This window comes from Poecilia reticulata, linkage group LG8, assembly GCF_000633615.1.
Source record: "Poecilia reticulata strain Guanapo linkage group LG8, Guppy_female_1.0+MT, whole genome shotgun sequence".
NCBI lineage: Eukaryota > Metazoa > Chordata > Actinopteri > Cyprinodontiformes > Poeciliidae > Poecilia > Poecilia reticulata.
The window spans coordinates 15,053,123-15,076,877 of NC_024338.1; the positions used below are offsets into that span (position 1 = coordinate 15,053,123).

Below are 23,755 nucleotides of genomic sequence, written 5' to 3' on the forward strand. Positions count from 1 at the left end.
TATATATATATATATATATATAATTATATAAATATATTACATATATTTTCCAACATATTTGTCATTCTAAAGATGCTAAAGGTGTTGTTTGTTTTGGATGAGTCTGAATTCCAGATCGTCTGTGCTGAGGATTTTTACCACACAGCACAATAATAACGGGCTGTAAGGGGTTGTAATTAGAGCTATCGCACAGCCCTCTCTCTCTCTCTTTCTCTCTGTCCTACTGTTCCTCTCTCCCCCAATTTCTATCACGGTGTCTGCTTTGTCTTTCTCACCTCCTCTCCGTCTGTTTTTAACGCGCTCGGCGGACTGAGGCTGCCTCAGAGGTGTCTGACTCCCTCCAGCATATCTTTGGGCACAGCTTTAAAGATGCTCCTTTGCAACTTGCTTCAGTCCGCTGCCCTTCGGATGGCTTAACTGCTTCTTTGCATCTTTTCGTTTTGCTTCAAGGTGAGAACATAACGTACAAGGTGGCACTGAGCTTTTACGCATGGAGGTTGGAATCAGTCCGTCAGAATTTACGCAGAAACTGCTACTGAAGATGCAACCGGGTTTATGAGACCTTTTAAGGGCTTGAAGAAGGGCTTAAAAAGAGAGCAACGATGCGAGGGACTGAGTTGCTGCTCGGCTACTTTCTGGTGAAAGTTCTGGTGTGTGACGCGGAGGGCGAGCTGGATCAAACCGCGGATGACTTCATGATAGTAACCGGGTTCAACGAGTCAGCAGAGGGGGAGAGCGCATCCACGGAGACCCCGCACACGGAGGAGAAGTGTCGTGGCTATTACGACGTGATGGGTCAGTGGGACCCGCCGTTCGTGTGCAGGACGGGCAGCTACCTGTACTGCTGCGGCACCTGTGGCTTCAGGTTCTGTTGTGCGTTCAAAAATTCCCGGCTGGACCAGACCACCTGTAAGAATTACGACACCCCACCGTGGATGACACCCGGCAGACCTCCGCCAAAAGTGGACGTGGCGCTGGAGTCCGCCAAGGATAAAACCAACCTCATCGTCTATGTCATCTGCGGGGTCGTGGCCATTATGGCACTTATTGGGATTTTCACCAAGCTCGGTTTGGAAAAGACGCACCGTCCAAACAGAGACAATATGTCAAGGTACGCAATTCAGATCTAGAGGTGTGTGTGTGTGTGTGTGTGTGAATAAATTAGATTGTCATTACCATGAAAAGCGAAACAACTGTTTTGTAAGCTGAAATATTTTGGCCAAATTTAAGGCAAACTAAAACTTGGCCTTTTTGGAAAGGTTGATTTGGAGCCAACTGCCAAAGATCATTGCTAAAGTAGCTGACAGTTCAGTGTTCATATTCAAACAGATTAGCACTAGGAAGTTAAGTGGAAGAAAAAAGTGAACAGTTAACCACTGTTAACTGAAAAGCCCATTCAAGAGTTTGGTGGAGACTTAATGAAAGGTTTGAGGTTGGATTCAAAGATTCAAGAGCCACAAAACCCAACTATTTTAAAACTGATTTTATCTGTAGTGCCTGCTAAACAAAGTCTATGCTAAATAAATTATTCTACTTTAAAGTAACAAGGATCAAATGTTTTTGAGTGGTAATTACAAACATGAAGCCATCTTTAAATCTTACATAAAAATTGATCGTTCATACTTGCGTGTCATGTAATGTAGATTTGCTAAAGCTCTTACAAAAATAGCACGTTAAAAATTAACTCTTTTCTTTAATGGTCAGTCTACAGTACACACATTTTAAAACATGCCCAACTTAAAGCAGATTTAAAACACATTCCTCAAATGCTGCATCCACACAAATGCTGTATTTGCGACACATGCGAACGTGTGAATTTATTGTTTATTAGAATTACACAAACATTTACTTATTGTTCAGCTGATGGAGACATATCCCATGTCGTCATTGCAGACTCTGAATATTAAATCCATGAAAACAAACTGTATCCCAAAATTCAAGTTCAGAAGTGTTGCAGACTGTAACAAAATATTATTCTTGATACAGCAGGTTCAATTCTTTATAACCTGTTAGGCATTTGAGAGTAAATAAATGTAATAATTATTTATGATGGAAGGACCAATCAGATTATTACATGGTCTTAAAGACTAGATTTGAGTAGCAGACCCTGACCTGATTCCTGATTAATTTCCCAGCCATCATGTGCTTTTTGTAATAACGCTCTTTGTCATGAGGGGGAGACAACAGCTCCAAACATGTTTACAGTGGTCATCTTTCTAAAGTATGCCCAGCAGCGCAGTGAGGTGGAGAAAAATATTTTTGTCCTTTAAAATCACAATTTGGTGATGACGAGTGGCGTTAGAGGAACCCACCTTCTTCCTGGCTTTGTTTTTACTTCGAGGTAATCAGAATATGTGAGGATTGTGTTTACTTAGAGGGGTACAAGTATCATGGGAAGCTCTTTAGTAATCTGATGATCTGTCAGTACTGTATCTTATATTACTGTAGTCAGTACTACAGTAATATAAGATTTTTATAAAATAATAACATTTGCAACCACTGATTATGTCATAGTTATGTGAAACAGCTGATATTTACAACTTAACTTATCTCAAATGACAAACGTATGTGGTATAAGCTTTATTAGGAACAGAGAAGACTGAAAGAAACCTACAGCTAAGTTGCATTGTATAAACAGAATATCCTCTATATAGTCACGGCAAACATCTATTTGTTTCCATGGAATATAAACAGAAAAGATGCAGCTTGTGCTGCTAATCATATGCACTTAAGTAATGAGTAGCATTTATGATCAGTTCAATAAAAGCACTGATTTAAGGAACTTTCTGATCTGGAACATAGGCTTGTGTTACCACAATGTCAGGAGGGAAAGACAACATAGATTACCTTAAAGGAGCAACCATTGCTGTACATCTATATTAAATAGGTTAAGAAGATATTTGCCAACTATTTGAAGTCCAGCATTCACTATTAAAAAGATTATTTATGAAACAAAATATTTTGTGCAATTGCCAGTCATCCCAGGAGTGGACGTCTTAGAAAATTCACCTAAAGATCAGACTGTGCATTGCTCAGAGAAACTGCAGGAGCCCAAGAGACTCTAAAGGTTTAAGTTGGTAGCATGTTAAATTTTAATGCACAAGACAAAATAAATAGACAAAGACTGATTGAGTACAGGTGGCTTCGAAAGGTTTTCAAGAACAATATGCTTCTTTTCTAAAAGAATACGACAGCGAACTTGTAAGTTTGCTAAGTTGCATCTGAAATTAACCACATGACTTGACAGATATCAGCAAATACCTCATACTAATTGTCAACCAAACTGATGGTAGGCTGAAGATTTGGGCTCTTTTGCAGCTACCAGGTTTCAGCACTTTGCAGTAACTGAGTCTACCACGAACACTGTACTAACATACTAGAAGTTTGAAAGGAAAGTCAATACTATTTGAGGTTTCATAGTCTTTATTTTTAATGTTTAATTTTCTGTGGTGGGCAGCAGACAGACTTTTTGTGCATTTATGTACATAAAGTATTCTTTATCTCTTCAGAGCTCTTGCACATGTGATCCGCCATCCTGCTTCAGAAGATACAGATGACATTGGTCTGAGTCAACACTATGAGAACCTACAAACAAGATTGGCACTTGACAATTTCCGTAAGTAGTGAACTGGCCGCCATACAGATTCTGAAAAGGCATTGAGCTCCGCTAATAATGGAGCTCAATGCCATTGCTGGGAGTTTGGGAGCACCATGCTTTCGGTGCTCTTGATCCATTATTACTTCTCAGTTTTCTTTATCAGTTCAGACAAATTATGTTTGTATGAAAATCACAAACAGAAAAACTGGCAGGGAATTAAACAGAATCCTTGACTTGCAGTTTACTTTAGTCTCAGGAGCAGAATGGATGCAAAAATATGTCGATCAAGTCTTTTATTGTCTTATAGAAAAATAACTCAACTTACTTTGTGCACTTATTGAAAATCTGAAGCCAGATTTCCTCAACAAACACAACTAGGCAGCCAATACAATACAATTTGGAGAAAAGCAGTGCAGACATCATAATCGTACACAAGAGCAGGTTTTACCACAGTCTCTGCTCTGCCAGTCAGACTGATAGGAAACTTAAAGTCTATATAATGAAAATAACATGGTACACGCAGACAATATTCATTTTACTTTCAATGCATATTTACAGTTTCAAGTACAGGATTCTTTCTACTCTTGAGTGCATCATTGCTTTATTTTAAGCATAAAAGTGTTAAGTCCTTTATACCTTGGTGTAGATGTCTTATTTTATTTTGCGTTACATTTATGCTCTATTGACTGGTGAACTCTGCACAGGCATTCCTGTGTAGCTGTAACTGTGCGAAAATACAAATGGCAAATACAACTCAGAATCAAAACAAAAATGGTAACAGGCTGGTTGAATATTTTATTCCATAGAATAGTACAAACTAGGATGAGGACATAATTAGTTGTATTTTTGAATGAGATTAGGAAAAAGCCAATATTTTACTTAGACGTTGAGTGAAATGTTAAGATAATATCAACCGCAGATAAATTTTAGATGATCAGGGCCTTAGATTAAAAAGAAAAATCATGTTTTGCAAATTAATTAATCTACTTGCTATGCAGTTATTAAAAAAATAAACTTGCATTATTTATTATGCTTGCCATGCTAATTCATTTCGAAAGTTTGACAAAGAAATCTCTCACTGTTAAAAAAATATTAGATAATCACCACTCTGCGTATCTGATTGCCTTGCCTGAAATTTTCAYCAAATCCAAAGTGATGGAAAAACAAAAACACCCAATCAAAAATCCTGAAGGCTGGTGAACGCATTAGTCATGCCATCAGAAATCACCAAGCACAGACACTAATTACCAGTGACAGCCTAGAGCTCTTTCTTAGCCAATACTGTAGGCCACGGCCTCACGCATTTTAGCGCAGCCTTGTTCTTTCATTCATCAGCATCAACGCCTACGCACACCTACAGTGATGTGCACATGCAGAGTTCTCTTTTTTTTTCCCCAATCTGCGCTGCCAATCTGTTGAAGAGTCCCACATGGTACAAATCCCATCTTTTTAACAATAACATTGAACTGAATTTTTTTTTTTTTTTATGCACAGTCAAGCAGGATTTCTGTTCCCATATGAACAAAAACAATCAAAGCAAAATTATCTTTGGTCTAATTATTACGTCCTGGGTTCAGTGGAAATAAATCATTTCTAGCTGCTATTTCATAAATAATAGTAATATTTTTAATAATAATAATTAGTTCAGGAATGTGTATGTGAGTGTGTGTATGGTTGTTTGTCTGGATGGACTGGGGACCTGTCCAAAATATGCMACGCCTCTCGCTGAATGACAGCAGTAAATAGGCGTCAGCTGGCATAAACAATGGATAGATAAAGCTGTAGAAATAACATGTCAATTTTTCTACTTGTAAACAATCATCAACAACAAAAAAACGAAAGCCGAAAAATTAACTTCAGTCAAGGCAAACCGTATTTACACAAATATTTGTAAATGCAAATAAAACAAAATGATTTGTTATAAATTATTTAACTGCTAACATGCATTGTTTATGTTTATTTAAGAATTTATAACACTTAATAAATTAAGGACTTCATGACCTTGTCTTAGAGAGCCAGTTGAAGTTAGTTTGAATGCGTTTCAGTGGTACATTTGTTCTTTCGACAGCAATCCTTGGGAGGTTAGAAGGTAAGATGATATTCGTTTCCACACTGATCAATACTGTACTGGTGTGCTTTCTAAAAATATAGACGAGTAGTAATTTTTTCTGGCGATACCTTATAGCAGTGACTTAGAGGCTCGGTCTTTGTTCGTCATTCTTATAGAATGGACAACTGTCATTTAGACCTTGGCAAAGCAGGTTTTATGAGCCATTCCAGTGCTCCCATCTGATCAGATACCCATCTACACGGAACAGCTGGGATGGAGTCTCTTTTTGCTCTAGGAGTCAGCCAGAGAGAACAAAGTCTTCACTCACTGCCGTCTGCCCATCGATGTATGACAGGCCATTTTCTCACTTCTATATAGAGACGTATTACTGCTGCATAACCTCTGATGACAACTGAGAAAAAGATACTGAAGAAAAGTCTAAATATGACAGAGAATCTAAAGGGAAAGATAGTTGTAAGGTAAAGTTCAGCATGGGCAATTTAAACAGTGATAAAAAGTTGATTTTTTTTCTCTCTAATTTTCTGATAGCTTGTCATTTAAAAAGATTTAAGCTCCGTCTTCACTACAATGATAACTTATTAAATAGGTGCAACATCTGAAATACAAAGAAACAATCTTTCTAGCAGTGTAAACATTGAGTCTGTATGTGATTTGTACATGCACTCACTGCATTTGGAAAAAGGTTCATCTCTTTCTAGCACATAACTAACATAAAGCTGATCTAGGTATGTGCCGGTATGAGCATTGACCAAATATGTGCCAAATGAACTACAACATCTGTGTCCCTCTAAAATTGCAAGGTGTATGATTGTTTCTGAACACAATATACACCAGAATAATGACGTGGTGAACAAGAAGAACTACCCCTGCATCTGGGTTATAAAACAAACCAAAACATACATGAAAAGTTCAAACACATGATGGCATTTTAAAAACTTTTGATGACCATTTTTGAACTTTTCATGTATGTTTTGGTTTGTTTTATATATCAAATTGCACCTCAAGTCCTAAATGCAACCAATGAAGAGAAAAAAAGCTCCTGATCTGATCCATCCGGAAAAGTAGTTATAAATCCTTGTTACAGTTACTTGTCAAAAGTTTCCCTTTATAAAATGTGAAAAGGATTGAGTAGTTTAGGGTAATATGTTTGAAGCATTTAAGTCATTTGGACAGCCAGCATAAGAATTCTGACACAAAGCTTGACCAAATAGAATTGGGGATAAACAAAATGCCTAACACATTGCTCTGTATGCTGCTGAGTCATAGACCAATTCCTCAAGATGCAAAGTTCTAAAGTCAGACGACATTCACTAGAAGAAAGAAAAAAAACATCATCTTAATTACAAACTTGAAAGAAGTCGTCTGTAAATTAGAGATCCTTTTTCCTTGTTCTATTTATTGCACCGTATTCAACTCCCAAAATACCCCCTTAAATCTTTTATGAGATTCAGGGGAGGTCTCTGTTTCTTAAGTGTAAAACCTGTTTATTTTCTCCAACGCCCATGGAGTCTTCAATCTCACAAGTCTCCAGAAGTGGCCTTCTTTTCCCCCAAACAGCTTGATACAATGCTGCCAACACTTTCAGATAAATATTAGAGATAAACAATTTCATACAAGTCTCAGAAACAAGTCGGGCTACAAAAAGATCTAGTCAGAAAATTATTATGAACAACTTATCTAAGGCTTTTGATAATAGATGGTAGTTGTTTAAATAATTTTGCTTATAAGTGTATACATTAGTTCTGATTGTAACAGGAGGATAATAATGAATTTTTGTGGTGAGGAAAGAATTTCTAGCTGCTAAATAATAGTAATATTTTAATAATAATAATTCTAATTAGTTCAGGAGTGTGTGTGTGTATGGTTGTTTTTCTGGATGGACTGGGGACCTGTCCAAAATAAGCCACGCCTCTCGCTGAATGACAGCAGTAAATAGGCGTCAGTTGGCATAAACAATGGATAGATAAAGCTGTAGAAATAACATTTCAATTTTTCTATTTGTAAACAATCATCAACAACAAAAAAACGAAAGCCGAAAAATTAACTTCAGTAAAGGCAAACCGTATTTACACAAATATTTGTAAATGCAAATAAAACAAAATGTTCGTTTTATTTGGAGAAAAGCAGTGCAGACATCACTGAAAATAGTAAAAAAAAACAAAAAACTTGCCACTCTTTTTCTTTTTTTTTTAAATCATGCATCCAAGCTTTTTGGCAAAGATGTGCAACAGAATAAAAATACTGGTTAAATAATTTAGAAATGATGTATTATTTTGTGTCCTAAAGAGGATTCAAACTGTCATCTTAAACAGCTCAGACCAAACGAGAGCCTGTGTTCATGGCCCACTTACTAATGAAATGGAAACAGGTCAGTAAACTCAAAAAATAACCTGAAAATTTAACACAGATAGGATGGATGTCTGTTTTTAAATAAAAAGGTCACAGAAGTTGTGATAAGATCTTCAGTGTGGGTGAGATTCTGTTGATTAGATTATACGGCTTTGTTGATCATGAAACTTCCGACCAAGAATTGTTTACAACAAAGAGTTGCTCTTTTTGCACCAAAGCTGAGTTCACTTAAGTTTGTGATGCATGTAGAATAGAGAAAAGCCTCAACAAATGTAGCACAGAAGTTGTGTTTCGAAAAAGGAAGCGAAACTGAGAGTGGCTTGTATTTTTTTGTGAGCTTCGGTTAATGACGGAAAGAAAAAAATACTGTGAACACTAGAAGCTAAAATTAGTAATGTGCAGATGATAGTGTAGTAAATAAATAAAATAGGACTGAGAGAGAAGCTGCTGCGATACAACAGCAGAGGAGACACCATTTGTCAAGGTGTGCTGAGAAAGATTTGTTAAAAATGTCCCTTGCATTATTTTGTAAAACTGCATTGATAATTTGAGACTTTCCAAATTAATTAGCACATTATTAAAGTTTCTTGCTGACCAAAAGGGAATAAGAGCCTAATTAACCTATTTTCTTTATTAGTAATCTGTTTTTAATCAGAGCACTTTCTAGACCAAAGATTTTTGGACTCAGCTTCTTTATAACTTTGCAAATAGAAGACATCAACAATAATAGTGAAACCTTGCTGCTTGTTGTTAATTAACTGATTGGCACCCTTTCTGATCCCACACGACTCCTAAGCTGCAACACATAATACTATTCGCTAAAGAGACCCAATTTTGTATTTCGGAAGAGATGTGAACTGTTTGTTGTTTTTTTGTCTATTACCTCATTGATCATTGGTTCAAAACAAACACCATATTGGTATGCAAGGTGATCTATAAGTGTGATTAGTGMCAGTTTAAATTGGGCCAAAATTGGCTCATTATTGATCATCCTTTAAGTCTTGTTATCTATACGGAAATAGGTGACAATAGTATCCAGAAGAACTGTGGTTCCTGTCCTTGCAGAAGCAAAAACGTGGCATTCAGACAGATTATGGAGAAGTACAACTTAGGATAAGTTGTCAAAGTCACAACTTCTCCCATTTTTAGGAAATGGGATCAGAGAGTTCTCGAACTTGCTGAGAAATTTCACTCTATGTTGTCAAACTCAAATCTTCAAGGAACAATGTCCTGCAAACGTTAGAATGTCGCTGGTTCAGCACACCAGCAACRATTATTAAATCAGTAGCAGGACTACACAACTTGAATCAGGTTGAAGAGGTAAATTAGCCATTTGATTCAAATGTGTYAGACCAGGACACATCTTCAAACTTGCAGGACAAAACTTGCTCTAGGATTTTGGAAAGGAGGTTCTAACTAACCATACAATCTCTGAAGAGCTCTCTCAGGAAGAGCAGTGTGTTCCAGTGGATCTTTATTCTACTGGAACTGCTAGAAGGATCATAGATGCTTATTTGTCCAGTTCATACAGGTTGGAGCCCATTTTTTTTTGTCTTTGGAATTATACCTTAAAACTTTATGGACTCAACAAGGAAATATGTGTCAGAGCTCTTGGTCCACATTGTCACGACTCCATCAAATAGTTGCCRCAGTCTTGCATRCTGTACATCTGAGCTASCAATCTTCTTTTAAACTACACTCCAAAGGTTATCTATTGGTTTGAGAACTGGTGGCTGTGTAGACCATTGGAACACAGTGAACTCATTCCCGAGCTTAGGAAAACAAGCCAAGCCAACTTTTATTTATAAAAGCACTTTTAAAGCTGCAAAAGTGAACAATATAAAAAAAATCTCAAACAAGTGTGAGATGATTTCTGCTTTGTGGCAGATGGGTACACTGATCACACTAACTTGAYGAGAAAACTGTGGCGATGGTCAGCAATGTCGCTAACACAAAATGTGTCAGAAAATATCCCCTACAGCGTTGCATCACCAGCTGCAGCCACTGGCAGGACCTGATCCATACTTCCACGTTATTTGCACCAGATACTGACTCTACTATCTAAATGTTGTTGCTAAAAATCAAGATTTATCTGACAACAGTCAGTTGGTCTATTATTTTCCATTTTTTTTGTGAGCTTGTGTAAGCTCACATTCCTGTTATCTACCAGCAGTAACACCTGTGTGTGGTCTTTATTTGCTTTAACCCATCTGATTCGAGTTTCAGCATGTTGGGAAATTATTTTTGAACAATCTTGATAGTAGTAAGTGGTTATTTAGACTGTTTTTGCATTTTTATCTTAAACAAGTCTGCCAATTCTCTTCTAACCAATTTGTCATATTTGYGATTGAAAATCCCAGAAGATCAGCTGTTTTTGAAATATTCACACAAGCCCATTTGACACAAGAAAACCATAACACATTCTATGTCATTTAAAATTTTATTTACTCCTCATTCTGGTGCACGGTTTAGACTTCAACAAGTGGCCTTCACCATGTTGAGATGTCTAACTGCATGGAAATGCTGCCATGCGAGTGGCTAATTTCCAATTTTTGTTTATAAGCGACTGAACAGATGTAACTAATAAAGTGACAGGTGTGTGCATTTTATTTGTTCATGGTCTGTATTCCAATTTCAGCAATATTCAGCTTCATTAGGCTTGTTGTTAGTGCAGCAGAACAATTTTGCTTGTCATAAAGAATCTATAGTGGAATTCAACTGAGTTGTTTAGTTACCAGTAACGGCTGAACAAAAATAATTTTTGATATTGAAATTTATTTTTTTATTGTCTGCATAAGCTAACCTCTGCCCAAAATCCATCTCTGCAAGAAGTCCCGAGTAGAAAGAAATCATTTATCACATGTCTTATCCTTAATACGATGCTAAAAAATATTTTTTCATATCACATTTTCTTACCTGATACCAGGAAGTCTGTTGAGAAGTCCCTAATGTGTCCCCATGTGTAATTTAAAATGTTAAACTATTCTTCATTAAACTGAGAAGAGAGGACACTCTGAACATCTGTTCCTTCTGCCATGCCAGGGAGGCAGGGAACCAGTCTATTTGCTGTATACCCCTTAATTTACCAGATGTCTACTATAGGATTAGTTCAGTGCGACAAAGACCAGTCAAGATTTTCCAGCTGGGTCTCCAAAGAAGCCTTCTTCAGGAAAATGTGACACTGTCAAATAAGAAAAATGTAAATCATGTTGAAATACGAGTACAAAATTACCGAAGTACTCATAATGTAACCAYTGGGATAGAATCAATTTTTAGTCCTGCACCCGCCGGACATGCTAGAGGATGTTTTGTTAAGAATTGTGCTTCTCTTCTTTTAGACAGCAATCAGATGAACAATGTGGCCCAGTCTCCAACTTTGGTAGGTCAGCCATATCCAGCAGTGGGACAGATTACCAGCCCATATGAACAACAGACCCCACTCAAGGATCTCAACAAGTACAACACTCTGAAGGCTGTGGGTAAGTGGTAGTTTATTATGTGAAACAAAAAAAAAAACAACAGCTGTGACTTATCTTTTGATATAATTAGGGAGATGTTACATGCTTTCTATGTTGATACATAGATTAATAAAGTCATCCGCCTTGCATGATGTGTTAGACAAGTGAACTGTAAGAACATTTCATGTGATTTAATTTGCCATGTATTTGTGCACACAGACAACATTTCGCCCAAGTAAAAAATGCAGTTTATTTAAAGCCTTGGAGTTGAGTCTTTGCTTTGCAGCAGTCCTTGTAAATTAATCCATAGTCCATCAACGTCAGGATAGAAAGAAACAGAGAGCTTATTTATAGTAGCAGGTTTGTGCTAATTTAAAAAGTCTGCCATCAAGAATCAGCCGAACAAAATAACATCTCTATCTCCATGACTCAGTAAGCCGCTAGATCTTTTTTTCTTTTCGTTTGGATACTGTAGATTTAGAGCTGTAAACACAAAGATACAGAAATTTATTGATAATAGAATAAAGTATTATCTAGGTCAAGGATTTTCAGATACTTGGAATCTGTTAAATTGAAACCTGAATTTAGACAGTGCTTTACCAAACCTTGTACACCGAGTTCAGTCTTTGTAAGTTTTACTTTAAAACCCAATAAAATCTTGGAAGCGTTGAAATGTTCACACCGACACCTCATCCGTCTTTGTTGCCCATTCATCATAGTATCATCATAGAAACTGATTAGAAAGGAAAATGTTAAAAGCCAGATTCAGAGACAATGAATCATTATGCAGAGCATGTAAATGTTTGGAAATTATGTCAGGATTTCCAACAGTATAACATTTTGATAATCTAGGCATGAAAGAAATATGTACTTATGTAATTACTGAAGATTTGCTCCTACAGTGAAGTTCAAAAGTATTGAATTTTCACACTTTTTGTCATGTTGCATCCACGAACTTCAGGCATCCTTACATGTAAGTTAATGGGTCCATGAGGACACTGGTGACAGTTAAGGTGGTGGAACTTCATTAGGTAAACCAACTCATAGTAGCACATAATTGTAAAGTGAGACAAACATGATACATTGTTTGCAATATTTTGCACAAATACAAATTTGAAAAGTGTGTCTGCCCATGTGTTTAGCCGTCATTAATGGCTCTTTCACAGCAGAAATATTTGCAAGGCTTTTAGTATGCTAATCTAGAAACTTGATTTTTTATTTTTTTTAAATCTGTTATTCTTTGCAAGATAGCTTAAGCTCAGTCAGACTGGATTGACAGCATCTGTGAGTGTTGATTTCTTTCTAGTGTAGGTCTGTTGTTCATATTTAAATAGGGACCAGATTTGTACAATAAGTTTTTCATGTTCAGATTAATTGAACAGAGCAGAGTGAGATGATCAAAGCTTGTTGTTCTGTAACCCAACTCTAAAGGCAGATGGTTGTGGTGGTTTTTTTTAGAGGTAAAGAAGTAAAAGGGGCTGAATGGATAAGACACTTTTGATCTTTTTATTAGGATATAAAATTAGGATATGAAATATACTGAAGACTTCTGGCTGTTATATGACCAAATGTGAAGTTCAGGGAGCATCTGCGCTTTTGCAAGGGACAGAAAGATGTGATACATGGTTCAGTTATTGAAGAATGACAGCTGAATAATAATCCTATCTTGTTTTTCCCCCCATTTTTAGCAGAGAAAGCAAATGACAACTACCAAAGCAACCGCAGGCAAGCAATTGAGATGACAGCCAAGGGTAGCCTTCCAATGGAAAGTGTGGATATGGAGCCAGAGCCTCCAAATCCTTACAGCCCACCCAGACAGCGTTCTATGAAGCACAGCGAACACAAGTACAAAAGCCACAGGAGCCACAGCTCCCAGTCACTGTCCCACATCTCCAACATAGCAGTCAGCCCAGGGGGGCTGAGATCTTGGCAAAGCAAAGACATGCTGGGACTCCGACAGAGCTATGGCCAAATGAAGCCCGGCATCACAGAGAAAGAGCTACATAGCTCCCGCTACATGCCTCCACAACCTTACTTTGTCACCAACAGTAAGACAGAAGTGACAGTATGAGTGTCTGCCATATTCAGGCTCAAAATAAGCCCGAATTAATAATAAAGAAAAGGGGGGGGGGAAAAGAAACGGTGTAACTGCTGCCAATGAGTGGGGTTGCAAGGAAACAGCATGGACTGTACTAAATACATCTGTCTTGGAAGCCATCTATAGCTGATGTGTACTGTGTGACAGGGCCCTGAGTATGTTGTTGAGCCTCATGGGGGCACTGTAATCAAAATGTCGTGTTTGATGCTCATATAATCTCACTACTAAAGCTGCAGAAATTACTTATCACATTGTTGGGATGTGAGACACTAATTACCATCACAAGTATCTACTGAGATATTTAAGGAGACTGTACTGTATTTTCTAATGTGTAGTTGAAAGATAATCCAATCAAATTGAACTAGCCTGTGGCTGTTTATTGATTATATGAGTCACCTGAAGGTTGTGTACTAAGAAAAAAGACTTGGAAACTAATCCTAAACTAAGAGTGTGCAGGATTATTTTTTCCACATAGCTGCCATGTTCTAATTATGAACCCTCTAAAGCAGGGGTGTCCAAACTTTTTGCAAAGGGGGCCAGATTTGGTGTGTTAAAAATGTAGGGGGGCCGACCTTGGCGGATGTTTTTTACATAGAACAGCAATATATTTAAACACATTTCAGCAAGCCATTCTGTGTTTTACATTTGCTTTTTTATTTTAATTTCAGCGACCTTAAGCATGTCTTTTGGTTCATTTGAAACATGCATATATGCAATTGAATATTCACTTAACTTAACTTTTTTAACACTAACTTTTTTCTAACAGTAAAACAGAAGTAATTGTACTCTTGGGTGCATATTACATTTGAAACATAAAAAAAATATCTCACCATGGCAGTTCAATATTTACAGAATTTTAAAATAAAATAACAGAAAAAATAGCAAGTAACAGTCATTTCAACAAGTGCAGGGCTCATTTGAAATATGACGTATTAGTAAATGTTGATCAAATTAAAAGTTTATTATTCTGGAGTGAAAACTGAAAACTTGTCTGAATTTATGACTTATTTTGATCTTAAAAAACAAAAACAAAATTTATTCAGAGACTTATTGTAAATTACAAATGACTTGCCTGCGTTAATGTGATACTGAGATCTGGACTGCGGCACATAGGTCAGGTCTTGCTCAAAGGCAGTGGTATTGATGCGCAAGATGTCTCGTAAGTGAGAGTCCGTTATTTAAGTTCACAACCGAGAATGTCTTACACACATACGTCGACTAGGGTTGCAACCCGTCCCGTAAAATACGGAACCGTGCCGTATTTGACTGTTTAAAGTAGCGTCCCGTATTGCGTCCCAAAACGAGACGCGATTTGTTCCGTATTCTACAAATATGTACATGTAATAACAAAGAAATGGTCCCCGAGTACTTTATATAGTAGGCTGCCCCAGTCATTGTTTCACTCACGGTGTTGCGATATTGCGTCCAACTGCCCCCATTTTGATTTCTGACAGGTGGCAACCCTAACGTCGACCCAAACAAGGGTAGCATTTTCTTACCAAACCGAATCTCTCAAAACCTGTGCTTATCCAGCTGTCGGTAAAAGTTCGCGAGAGAAAGCTGCTGGTGCCGACCAATGTGCTCCAGCTGCAAATGGTCTGAGTCACACGGGCTGCTGCCCTCTAGTGGGTAAATGAGGAACAGCATTTAGCGTGCAAGCTACGCCTTATGCAGGTAATAGTACTGCTGCCCAACGTATTAATTCTACGTGCAGGCCAGACGTTATTAATTTTATGACAGAGGCTGCGGGCCGGATGAAATTTGACCACGGGCTGCATTTGGCCCCCGGGCCGGACTTTGGACATGCCTGCTCTAAAGCATTACCTCAGTTTGAAATGCAATTCACAACTTGCTAAACTATCACCTCATGCAGGAATTGTACACATTTAAGGCAAACCCTTGTAATTCTTGATTTAAATAGTGTTGCAAACATTGGAAAACTGGCTTGAAAGGTTTTGTGTTTGTTTGGAGAATTCATAGTGTTCTTAAAATGTAAAGGACTCAGTCTGTAAATGTGTAAATGTGCTATTGTTGATTTAAATGGCTCAACACACATTAAAAAGTCTGTTGAAAACTTGTGATTCTTGTGTCGCTTAAAAAAAGATGTTTATTTTTGGTTTAAGGTTGTCAAGCAGTTAAAAATGTTGGGTTTTAACAATAAAGAAAAATGAAAAAAAAAAAAAAACGCTGAAATTTTTGTATTCAGTAATGCATTACATGAGGAATGTAACTGTTCGTTTGAGGATTTGTTTTAGCAGGATTGCTTATCCCTGTAATTTTGTTTTTATTGGATAATTTAAAATATTGGACTTTTACTGCTTATTTCTTCTGTTTACATTCTGGTTCTCAATCATAACTGAAGTTTTATCAACCCTCTGGGAGCTCTGTCATTTTTTAAAAAAATGCCAGGAGACATTTTTGTTAATTAGCAAACCATGTTTCCTACCAACAGGGTTGTTCCCCCTGGAAATTAAATCAGCACAGTAACCCAGTTCAGTCAGACGGTGTGCAACAGCTGTGTGCTCGGTTCTGAAAGCCTTGACATTAGAGTAATAACTTGATAGAAAAAACCCCCTAAAAAAACAGCTTTTAGAAAGTCAAATTGAGCCGGCATGTACACTGGAAGCAGAACTATAAAACTTGACGTATACATGGGAATGGATTCATTATGTCACCATGCCTATTGTGTCAAGACAGCAAGAAAAACTTGATTTTATATGATCTACATATATATAAATACATATATATGTTAACACTTAAAGGAAAACCAATTGTATATCCCTGTAAAGTTTGTCATGTCTGCCCTCAACTATGAACATACATCTTCTGAGCAAGACTGAAATCCTTGTCAATAATTTCTATTAAATTTTCTGCTTTATAAAACCAGGCAAAAGGCTTGGCTGATTTCAATGGTTTGAAACACATGTCGTCTACTAAAGTGCTCAGTGGGAATCTATTTTACAGCAAACAAAAGCTTTAAATGTCAGACTGAAATTACTCCATTAATGGGTTCCACACTGCAGGTCATCTCTGCCAACAGGGTCACCAACAAGGCTCTTAAGGGTCTATCAAATCCACATTATCATGTCATACTTGTTGATCTGAATGTAAATATTAAAAACGGTGTGCAATTATCTAACATTCATCGCTTTTCTATACAATGTGTTAAGTGGCCAATAAATAGAACGGGGAAAGCTCGTTTTGTGTTCCTATAATAAAAACAGTGAGAGGCTCTGATTGATGAGCTGTCAAGTCCTCTTGCTAAAACATTGAGGAATTAATAAAGCTTTTTCTTTCATGGGCTAGAGAGGTTTATTTGAGACTTAAGAAAGATTCTTTCAACACAAAAATTTATACCAGCACAAACTATATGTTGGTTTGACAATTTCTGTCTCAGCTTGAGTTTTTACTTTGGGCACAACAGGTGCATATAGACTCAAGTGAATAAAACAAAATATACTCTCCTACCAGTTTTGGAAAAGTCTACGCATGTCAAGCTCAAGCACAGTAGTTGTCTTCAAATCATGTTTTTGGGTCAGGCTTCTTAAGTGGGTCAGAGTGAAACTGTAAAGTCCTAGTGAAGGACAATATAAATAAACCTTGAGTTTTGTTTTTCTATCAAAGTGGTTGCTTGCAATAGGAACACATGGCATACTGAGTAAAAGCAAACATAAACAAAAAGTAAACATAAAAGTAAAATGTTATGTTTGCATTTGCCTTCTATAGGAAATTAATTTGTTGACTCACATTTACAAGTTATGAAATTCAACATAATTGGATCAGTACAATATAATGGCAGACCACACAGAGTGTTAAGTAGAAAATATAGATAAATAACTGCTGTCATCAGTAACCTCAGCAATGTAATATTAACACAAGACAGCAAATATACTGTATTGATCATAGTGCCTTCCAAAGGTATTCACATCTGCTGAATAGTTCCACATTTTTTACTTTACAGCAACACAAATACACAACTTTGTATTGGGTCATCATACAGAATCCTAATAAGATATGCTAATGTTATAATAAGAATATGCTATGTTATTGTTGTATTTGCTTACAGGAACAAATGACAGATATATCAAAGTGAATATTGCCTGGACACAAGTTCACTTTTTTTTTTTTTTTTTTTACAAATGAAATCTAATTAAAAATATCCTCCTCATATGTATATTTTTTGTTTTTTGGTAATGAAATACATAAAATCCGAGTCCCTTTCTGTCCTACAAAGCTGAACTGGGTCATCATCCGCTCTGATCTTATACTTGATTACCAAACTGTGGCTAACTTCCAGTATCTTACAGATGTCAAGACAAAGCCATTTTATTCTCTCTCCTCCTAGAAAGCAGCAATTGACTGTGAGCTCCAACTGTTATTAATAGCCACTGCAGGGGTGTTGAGGTTCCTTGGCTGTCAACGCATAAGGCTGCACAAAGGTTCAGAGCTGCGCCAAACAGCAGCACCTTAACAGTTGAAAGGCCACAGAGCAACTGTGTTATGGTGACATTTCCTTAGATATAATTCCAAATTACTCACAAATAGAACACTGTCCAACAATCCACCAGTGGATGGCAGTGTTGAATTAAAACGGCAGAGCTCTTACATGTGTACAGGAACCTAATTTATAGAGGCTAAAAACCAGGCTACGTGCAACAGATGAGACTAGCATTATACACACCCAAGGGCCCAGTAACCAGCACGAAAGAAACAATTAAGACTTTATGTGGAGGGTTTTCAAAGAGAGTTCATGGTTTACTGCCTGTAATTTACTTTTATAGATCCTACTTGGAATATGTTTCAATACAATCACTTTATAAAAGCATCATTCAGTGGAAAATGTCATGGTGTTACATTTTCCACAGCGATTGTTTTATGTTTGAAAGGTGTCTGTGGTGTAAAGGAGAATTGTACAATAAGGTTACTTTTGAGTTCAGTATGCAGTTACAATATTTTATACCTCCCATTAAAGGAATGATTGACCTTCGTTCATTTGCTGAAGTTTGAAAAGGCATAAAGAATTTCAGCAATTAAGAAACAGACATTCAAATCAGACTTGCATTGTGCTTTTCAGTCCCCTCTGCTGCTGAAGAATAGCATGTATTATGAGTGATTTAAGAAAATATTTTTTCTTTAAAGAAGGGAGAGACCAGTCAAATTTACAGACTTGCCAGCAGGCTCTGCCACTCACTACTAGGACTCCTCATCTCCACTAAGGGAGCCCTCAAAAGGAAACCTTTGTGTATGGCTGAGTACCACAAAATGAGCCAATTAGAGGTGTTTGTCAGGAGAGCAACAATCATGAACAGCTCACTACGGCAGCTGGGGCACAAGGCAATTTTCTGAGAAAAACTGCAGTTTCAGTTATTGTTCTTCTGTAAGGAAAAGGATTTGATTGTTACCCCTTAGCAAATCTTTCTGAGAGATTTTTCTGACGTTGAAAAGGAGTTTAATTATTAATATTTTTGAGAACGAAAAATCTCCACAAAAAGCCGAATATGTAGTTGATAATATTAAGGCATCATTTCTGCTTAGTGGTAAATTTGCATTTATACCTTTTTGTTTGTGATAGAAGCTTTAGTATGTCTGTCATATACTAAATCATCCAAGGGTACAACATGCGATGACATTTATGCAACGCTCTCTGCAAACAACACAGTCGCCTTTAGTAGAAACTGAAAAAATGTCAGCGAGGAAGACCTATTTCCATGCAAACAAATTCAAAGAAATGTTAAAATGAATACAAAAGGACAACAAACTAAGCCTTAAAATTTGTGCAGTACATGTAGAAACATATGCCTGGAGGCATACATCGATGTTAGCCTCCTTCCAGATTCCCTGTTTTTGTACCCATGCCTGACAACTGTCTGCCTTGTAAAAATCAAGGCATCCCTTAAATAGAACCAGGAAACATGAAGTAGGTTAAAAGATAATAAAAAGCAAAAAATCTTGCCCTGATTCAACAGTAGTTAAGAAATAATGTATCTAAATTTGATTAATCTAGATTGTATTAAAAAGTGATTTCTAAGTCACTGGGACTCAACCCCCCCCCGCTGAGACACAATAAATCGAGAAAATATGGAACAGTGGTGAACTTTCCAAGGACAGGGCAGAAAACCAAAATTATTTCAAGAGTGGTTTACGATTCATCCAGGAGGCCACACAGGGACCCAGCACAATGTATGGCCACTCCAGGCATCACTGTCTTCAGTTGGTTAGTCCAGATTTTATGCAAAGAGGTTCTGTGACATCAGTACTAGTTCCCTTACTAACTGTAGAGGAAAGACATGATATCAACGTGAGCTTATTGGAAATTAAATAAATCAACAGAGTAATGGAAGACAATCAGCTATAGCCATTTAAAACAAGTCAAAATGAAATGTTCATATCACGGAACTACAGCGCTATGGTATATTTGGTTCTGATTTGTCCAGCCAAATAACATCTGTGTTTCTAGTGAAAATACCTCAGTTTAGCCTGCCAGGTGGAGCTTTTTTTTTTTTCTTCTGTCTCCTATCAAGGCATTTCACGCAGCTCCGCTCCAATTCATAAGTCCACTCTTGTTCTGTGAAACATTTAGTTTTTGGAGCCAACTGAGCAGAAGCATCAAAATGTTCTTTTGCTTCTGCAGGTCTTATATTTGTCTAAAAATTATCTGGGTTGAGTCACTGTCAGCTGATTTGCCAAATTGGCCAATCCGTTAGAAGAGTGGGCAGAATTTTCTCCACAGGAATGTAGAATACTCATTGCAAGACATCACAAACACTTGATGGATTGGCAATTTCTTTTTCACATATGGTCAGGTTGGTTTGGATAGCTTTTTTGATGAAATCATCAGTTGCAAACTGCTTTTTCTATTTAGTCAGGCTGTCATATATTATCAGCCATCAAATCAAGTCTGCAAAAAAAAAAGCAAAACCGTAAGAAATCTGTAAGACGCTGATACTTTCACTTATATTTCCTATACTTTGCTGTACCTAATAATCAAAGTTAAAACACATTAAACTGCAGTTATTGCAATATCACTAGTCTACACACTTTTTGCATTACTTAAAAACAGAAATGTATGTCTAAAACAAACAAATAAATAAATAAACCAAAAAATAAACATTGAATATGTGTATATGGATATATGAGTGGACGTATTGGACTACATCACTATAATTCATGTGTAAGAATACAGTTCTATCCAGATTTGCTGTTCCTCAGACCATGACCACTTGATGACTGTATAAATAAACTCTGATACCAGGTAAAAGAGTAAACAGAACGTTATCCACTTCAATCATTTATGTGATTAGGACATGGACTTCTGGAACCTTCGGACCTCAGACTCAGGATAGCTAAGTAAATAGAGCAGCAAAAGCACCAGCACACTATTCCTTTTCCAGCTGCTGATATTATACATTAATTCTTGGTTAAATGTTTCATATAGCACCTAATAGTTTAGCCACAAGTTGAAACGCACCATTGTACACCCAGTAAGAGTGCCTTGATGTTAATTAACTCTCAAAAAATATTCAGTTCAAAGCCTTAATTGATAAAAGTCTTTCACAATTACTACAAATTATGATTACAGCAAAGTATACTGTCTTGTTTACAATTTATTAGCTATACTTTCAAAAAATATCTACATAAAGAATATTAAGACACTGTGAGAAATGGACAAGGGATATGAATGGGTTAATGGTGCACATTCAGCGCAGCTGACTTGAAAAAAAAAGTTTGAGGGCTTGGCATTCTTTCCATTCAGCATACAAACAATTGCACAAGCATCAGTCATCCAGTGTTTCACAGCCTCTCCACTTTAAGTCAAGACCTCAACAACTGAAGGTAAGCAGGATATAGTAGACATTTAAGCAAGAAATGCATTCTCACTGTATCTAATTTAACATGAACAGATTTGATTTTGTACAATTAACTTTTGATTTGATATTAATCTTCTCTTCTCACAGCTGGAATGCACACCATTATACTGCTGGAACTGCTGGTACTGGGAGCATCAGCGGTGTTACCAGACCCAGACACAGCTGGAGACAAGGTGACTCAGGATCCAATTCCTTGTGCAAAAGGCTGCAACTGTCTGCATGATGACTACAGCGTGGAGCTCATCGTCTACTGCAGTGCTCGGAACTTAACTCAAGTACCAGCTGACATCCCACTATCCACTCATTATCTCTGGCTAGATGGAAACTTGTTTGTTTCCCTTCCAGCTGCGTCTTTTAGGGATCTAAGCAATCTGGACTTTTTGAATCTACAGAGTGGCCAGCTGTTGACCCTTGACCATCAGACATTTAGAGGGCTCAGATCCCTAGCACACTTGCACCTTGAGCGAAACCGTCTTCGTGGGTTGCCAGGTTCAATCTTCCAGAACACACCTAACCTTGCTTCACTCAGTTTACATAACAATCACATCAGTCGTATTGACGAAAGACTGTTTTCTGGGCTCTCGCACATGTGGTTTCTCAATCTAGGATGGAACTCACTCACAGTCTTGCCAGAGACGGTTTTCCATGACCTGCAAGGTCTGCGAGAACTGAATCTTGCGGGTAACAGACTTGCTTACTTGCAACCGGCACTATTCCAAAATCTTGGTGAGCTTAAAGAGCTGGATCTGACAGGAAACTACATCAAGGTTATCAAAGCTAATGTGTTTGTTAAACTCCATAAGCTGCAAAAACTTTACCTGGCCCAGAATCAGATTGGAAGTGTGGTACCCAGGGCGTTTGTAGGCATGAAATCGCTCAGATGGCTTGACATGAGAAACAACAAATTGACTTCTCTACATGAAGACACATTCTTAGGCTTGAGCAGTCTTCATGTATTGCGCCTTTCCAACAACTCAATCACTGGCTTAAGGTCTAGAACCTTCCGTGACTTGCAGTACTTGGAAGAATTAAGGCTCAGTTACAACAGGATTCGAGCTCTAGGGGAGAGGATTTTTGAAGGACTTGGCCATCTGGAGGTTCTAGAGTTAGATTATAATCAGGTGCAAGAGGCACATGTGGGAAGTTTCACTGGCCTGTCTCATGTGGCTGTCATCAATCTGTCTGGAAGCTGCTTTCAAAGTCTCCCTGATCAAATGTTCAAAACTCTGTCAAAGCTTCACAGCCTACATTTGGACAAAGGTTGCCTTACGAGGATCACAGCTCTAGCTTTCAGTGGTCTCTCTGGCTTACGGAGGCTTTTCCTTCAACAGAACAACATATCTGTGGTGGAAGATCAAAGTTTTATGGGTCTGGTAGGACTTGTAGGACTGGACTTAAGCTCCAATAAGATGGAGGTGCTCACAGATCAAACTTTCTCTGGGCTTAGTAATCTGGAGTATCTTCTTATGTCCAACAATGAATGTCATCAGTTTTTGCAGAATGGAACAAAACAAGTACTTCCACGGCTGCGCTACCTGGACCTGCGAGCCAATGCCTTGACAAGCTTAGTCACCAATTTCTCAGAGAACATGGAGAAACTCCTGCTGTCTGGAAACCAGTGGAAATGTGACTGCACCACACTTCCACTCAGAAACTACAGCTTGCAAAAACCACAAGTCGTTCCTCGACAAGTAGAGACCCATGCAGAAGGTGAAGAACCTGATAGCACGATCACCATATATAACAACATTACATGCACAAGCCCACCACATGCAGCTAGCCAGGACCTACGGGATGTGAGCAGTGAACACTTCCGAAGCTGCTGAGGTCACAGAGACTTGTTGATTGATACAAAAAGCTGACTATGCGTTTCTGGTTCAGATTACAATTTCTCTGTATATTCAATACAACATCAGATCTTAGAAAGACCTTTATTTTGAAAAAAAAGGATATTCTCACAAAACACTTTTAAACCATCAATAAATTCTGTGTTAGTTCAGTAAAGATTGTAAGTTTTATTACTTGTGTTACTTGTGTGGAGATAAATTTGCTGAAGATATTTAATAAAATATTTGAATGTTTGACCTATTGTGCTCTTGTTAACTTTTATGTTTGAAAAACATAAAGAGAGCAAAAAGGGAAAGTTTCCATCTGTGAATTTTTATATGGAAAATTTAACCTAATGCAGAAGACAAACACATCTTGCAGAAATCTGGTTCACACATTCTCCTATTTGTAAATCCCTTGCTTCCAATTGATTTAATCAAACCATGCTTTTTGTCTGATGAAGATGAAGATGAACTCTGACACCCT

At 37.4% G+C, this 23,755-nt stretch overlaps 2 protein-coding genes across 2 annotated transcripts; both read left to right on the forward strand.

The window, feature by feature from the left end:
• Positions 1–217: 217 nt before the first annotated feature.
• On the forward strand, positions 218–13,602 carry shisa9b (shisa family member 9b). The gene is made up of 4 exons (XM_008415941.2): positions 218–1,111; positions 3,510–3,616; positions 11,357–11,497; positions 13,165–13,602. The coding sequence occupies exons 1-4, from the start codon at positions 603–605 to the stop codon at positions 13,545–13,547; spliced, it is 1,140 nt and encodes a 379-aa protein (XP_008414163.1). The 5' UTR covers positions 218–602; the 3' UTR covers positions 13,548–13,602.
• A 7,733-nt stretch (positions 13,603–21,335) lies between these two features.
• igfals (insulin-like growth factor binding protein, acid labile subunit) lies at positions 21,336–23,526 on the forward strand. Its single transcript, XM_008415940.1, has 2 exons — positions 21,336–21,407; positions 21,530–23,526. The coding sequence occupies exon 2, from the start codon at positions 21,535–21,537 to the stop codon at positions 23,266–23,268; it is 1,734 nt and encodes a 577-aa protein (XP_008414162.1). The 5' UTR covers positions 21,336–21,407; positions 21,530–21,534; the 3' UTR covers positions 23,269–23,526.
• The last annotated feature ends 229 nt before the right edge of the window (positions 23,527–23,755 follow it).

Coding starts and splice junctions, on each gene's coding strand:
- shisa9b (XM_008415941.2), top strand. CDS start 603: ATGCGAGGGACTGAGTTGCTGCTCGGCTACTTTCTGGTGAAAGTTCTG. Junction 3,617..11,356: donor ATTGGCACTTGACAATTTCC/GTAAGTAGTGAA, acceptor CTCTTCTTTTAG/ACAGCAATCAGATGAACAAT. Junction 11,498..13,164: donor CAACACTCTGAAGGCTGTGG/GTAAGTGGTAGT, acceptor CCCCATTTTTAG/CAGAGAAAGCAAATGACAAC.
- igfals (XM_008415940.1), top strand. CDS start 21,535: ATGCACACCATTATACTGCTGGAACTGCTGGTACTGGGAGCATCAGCG.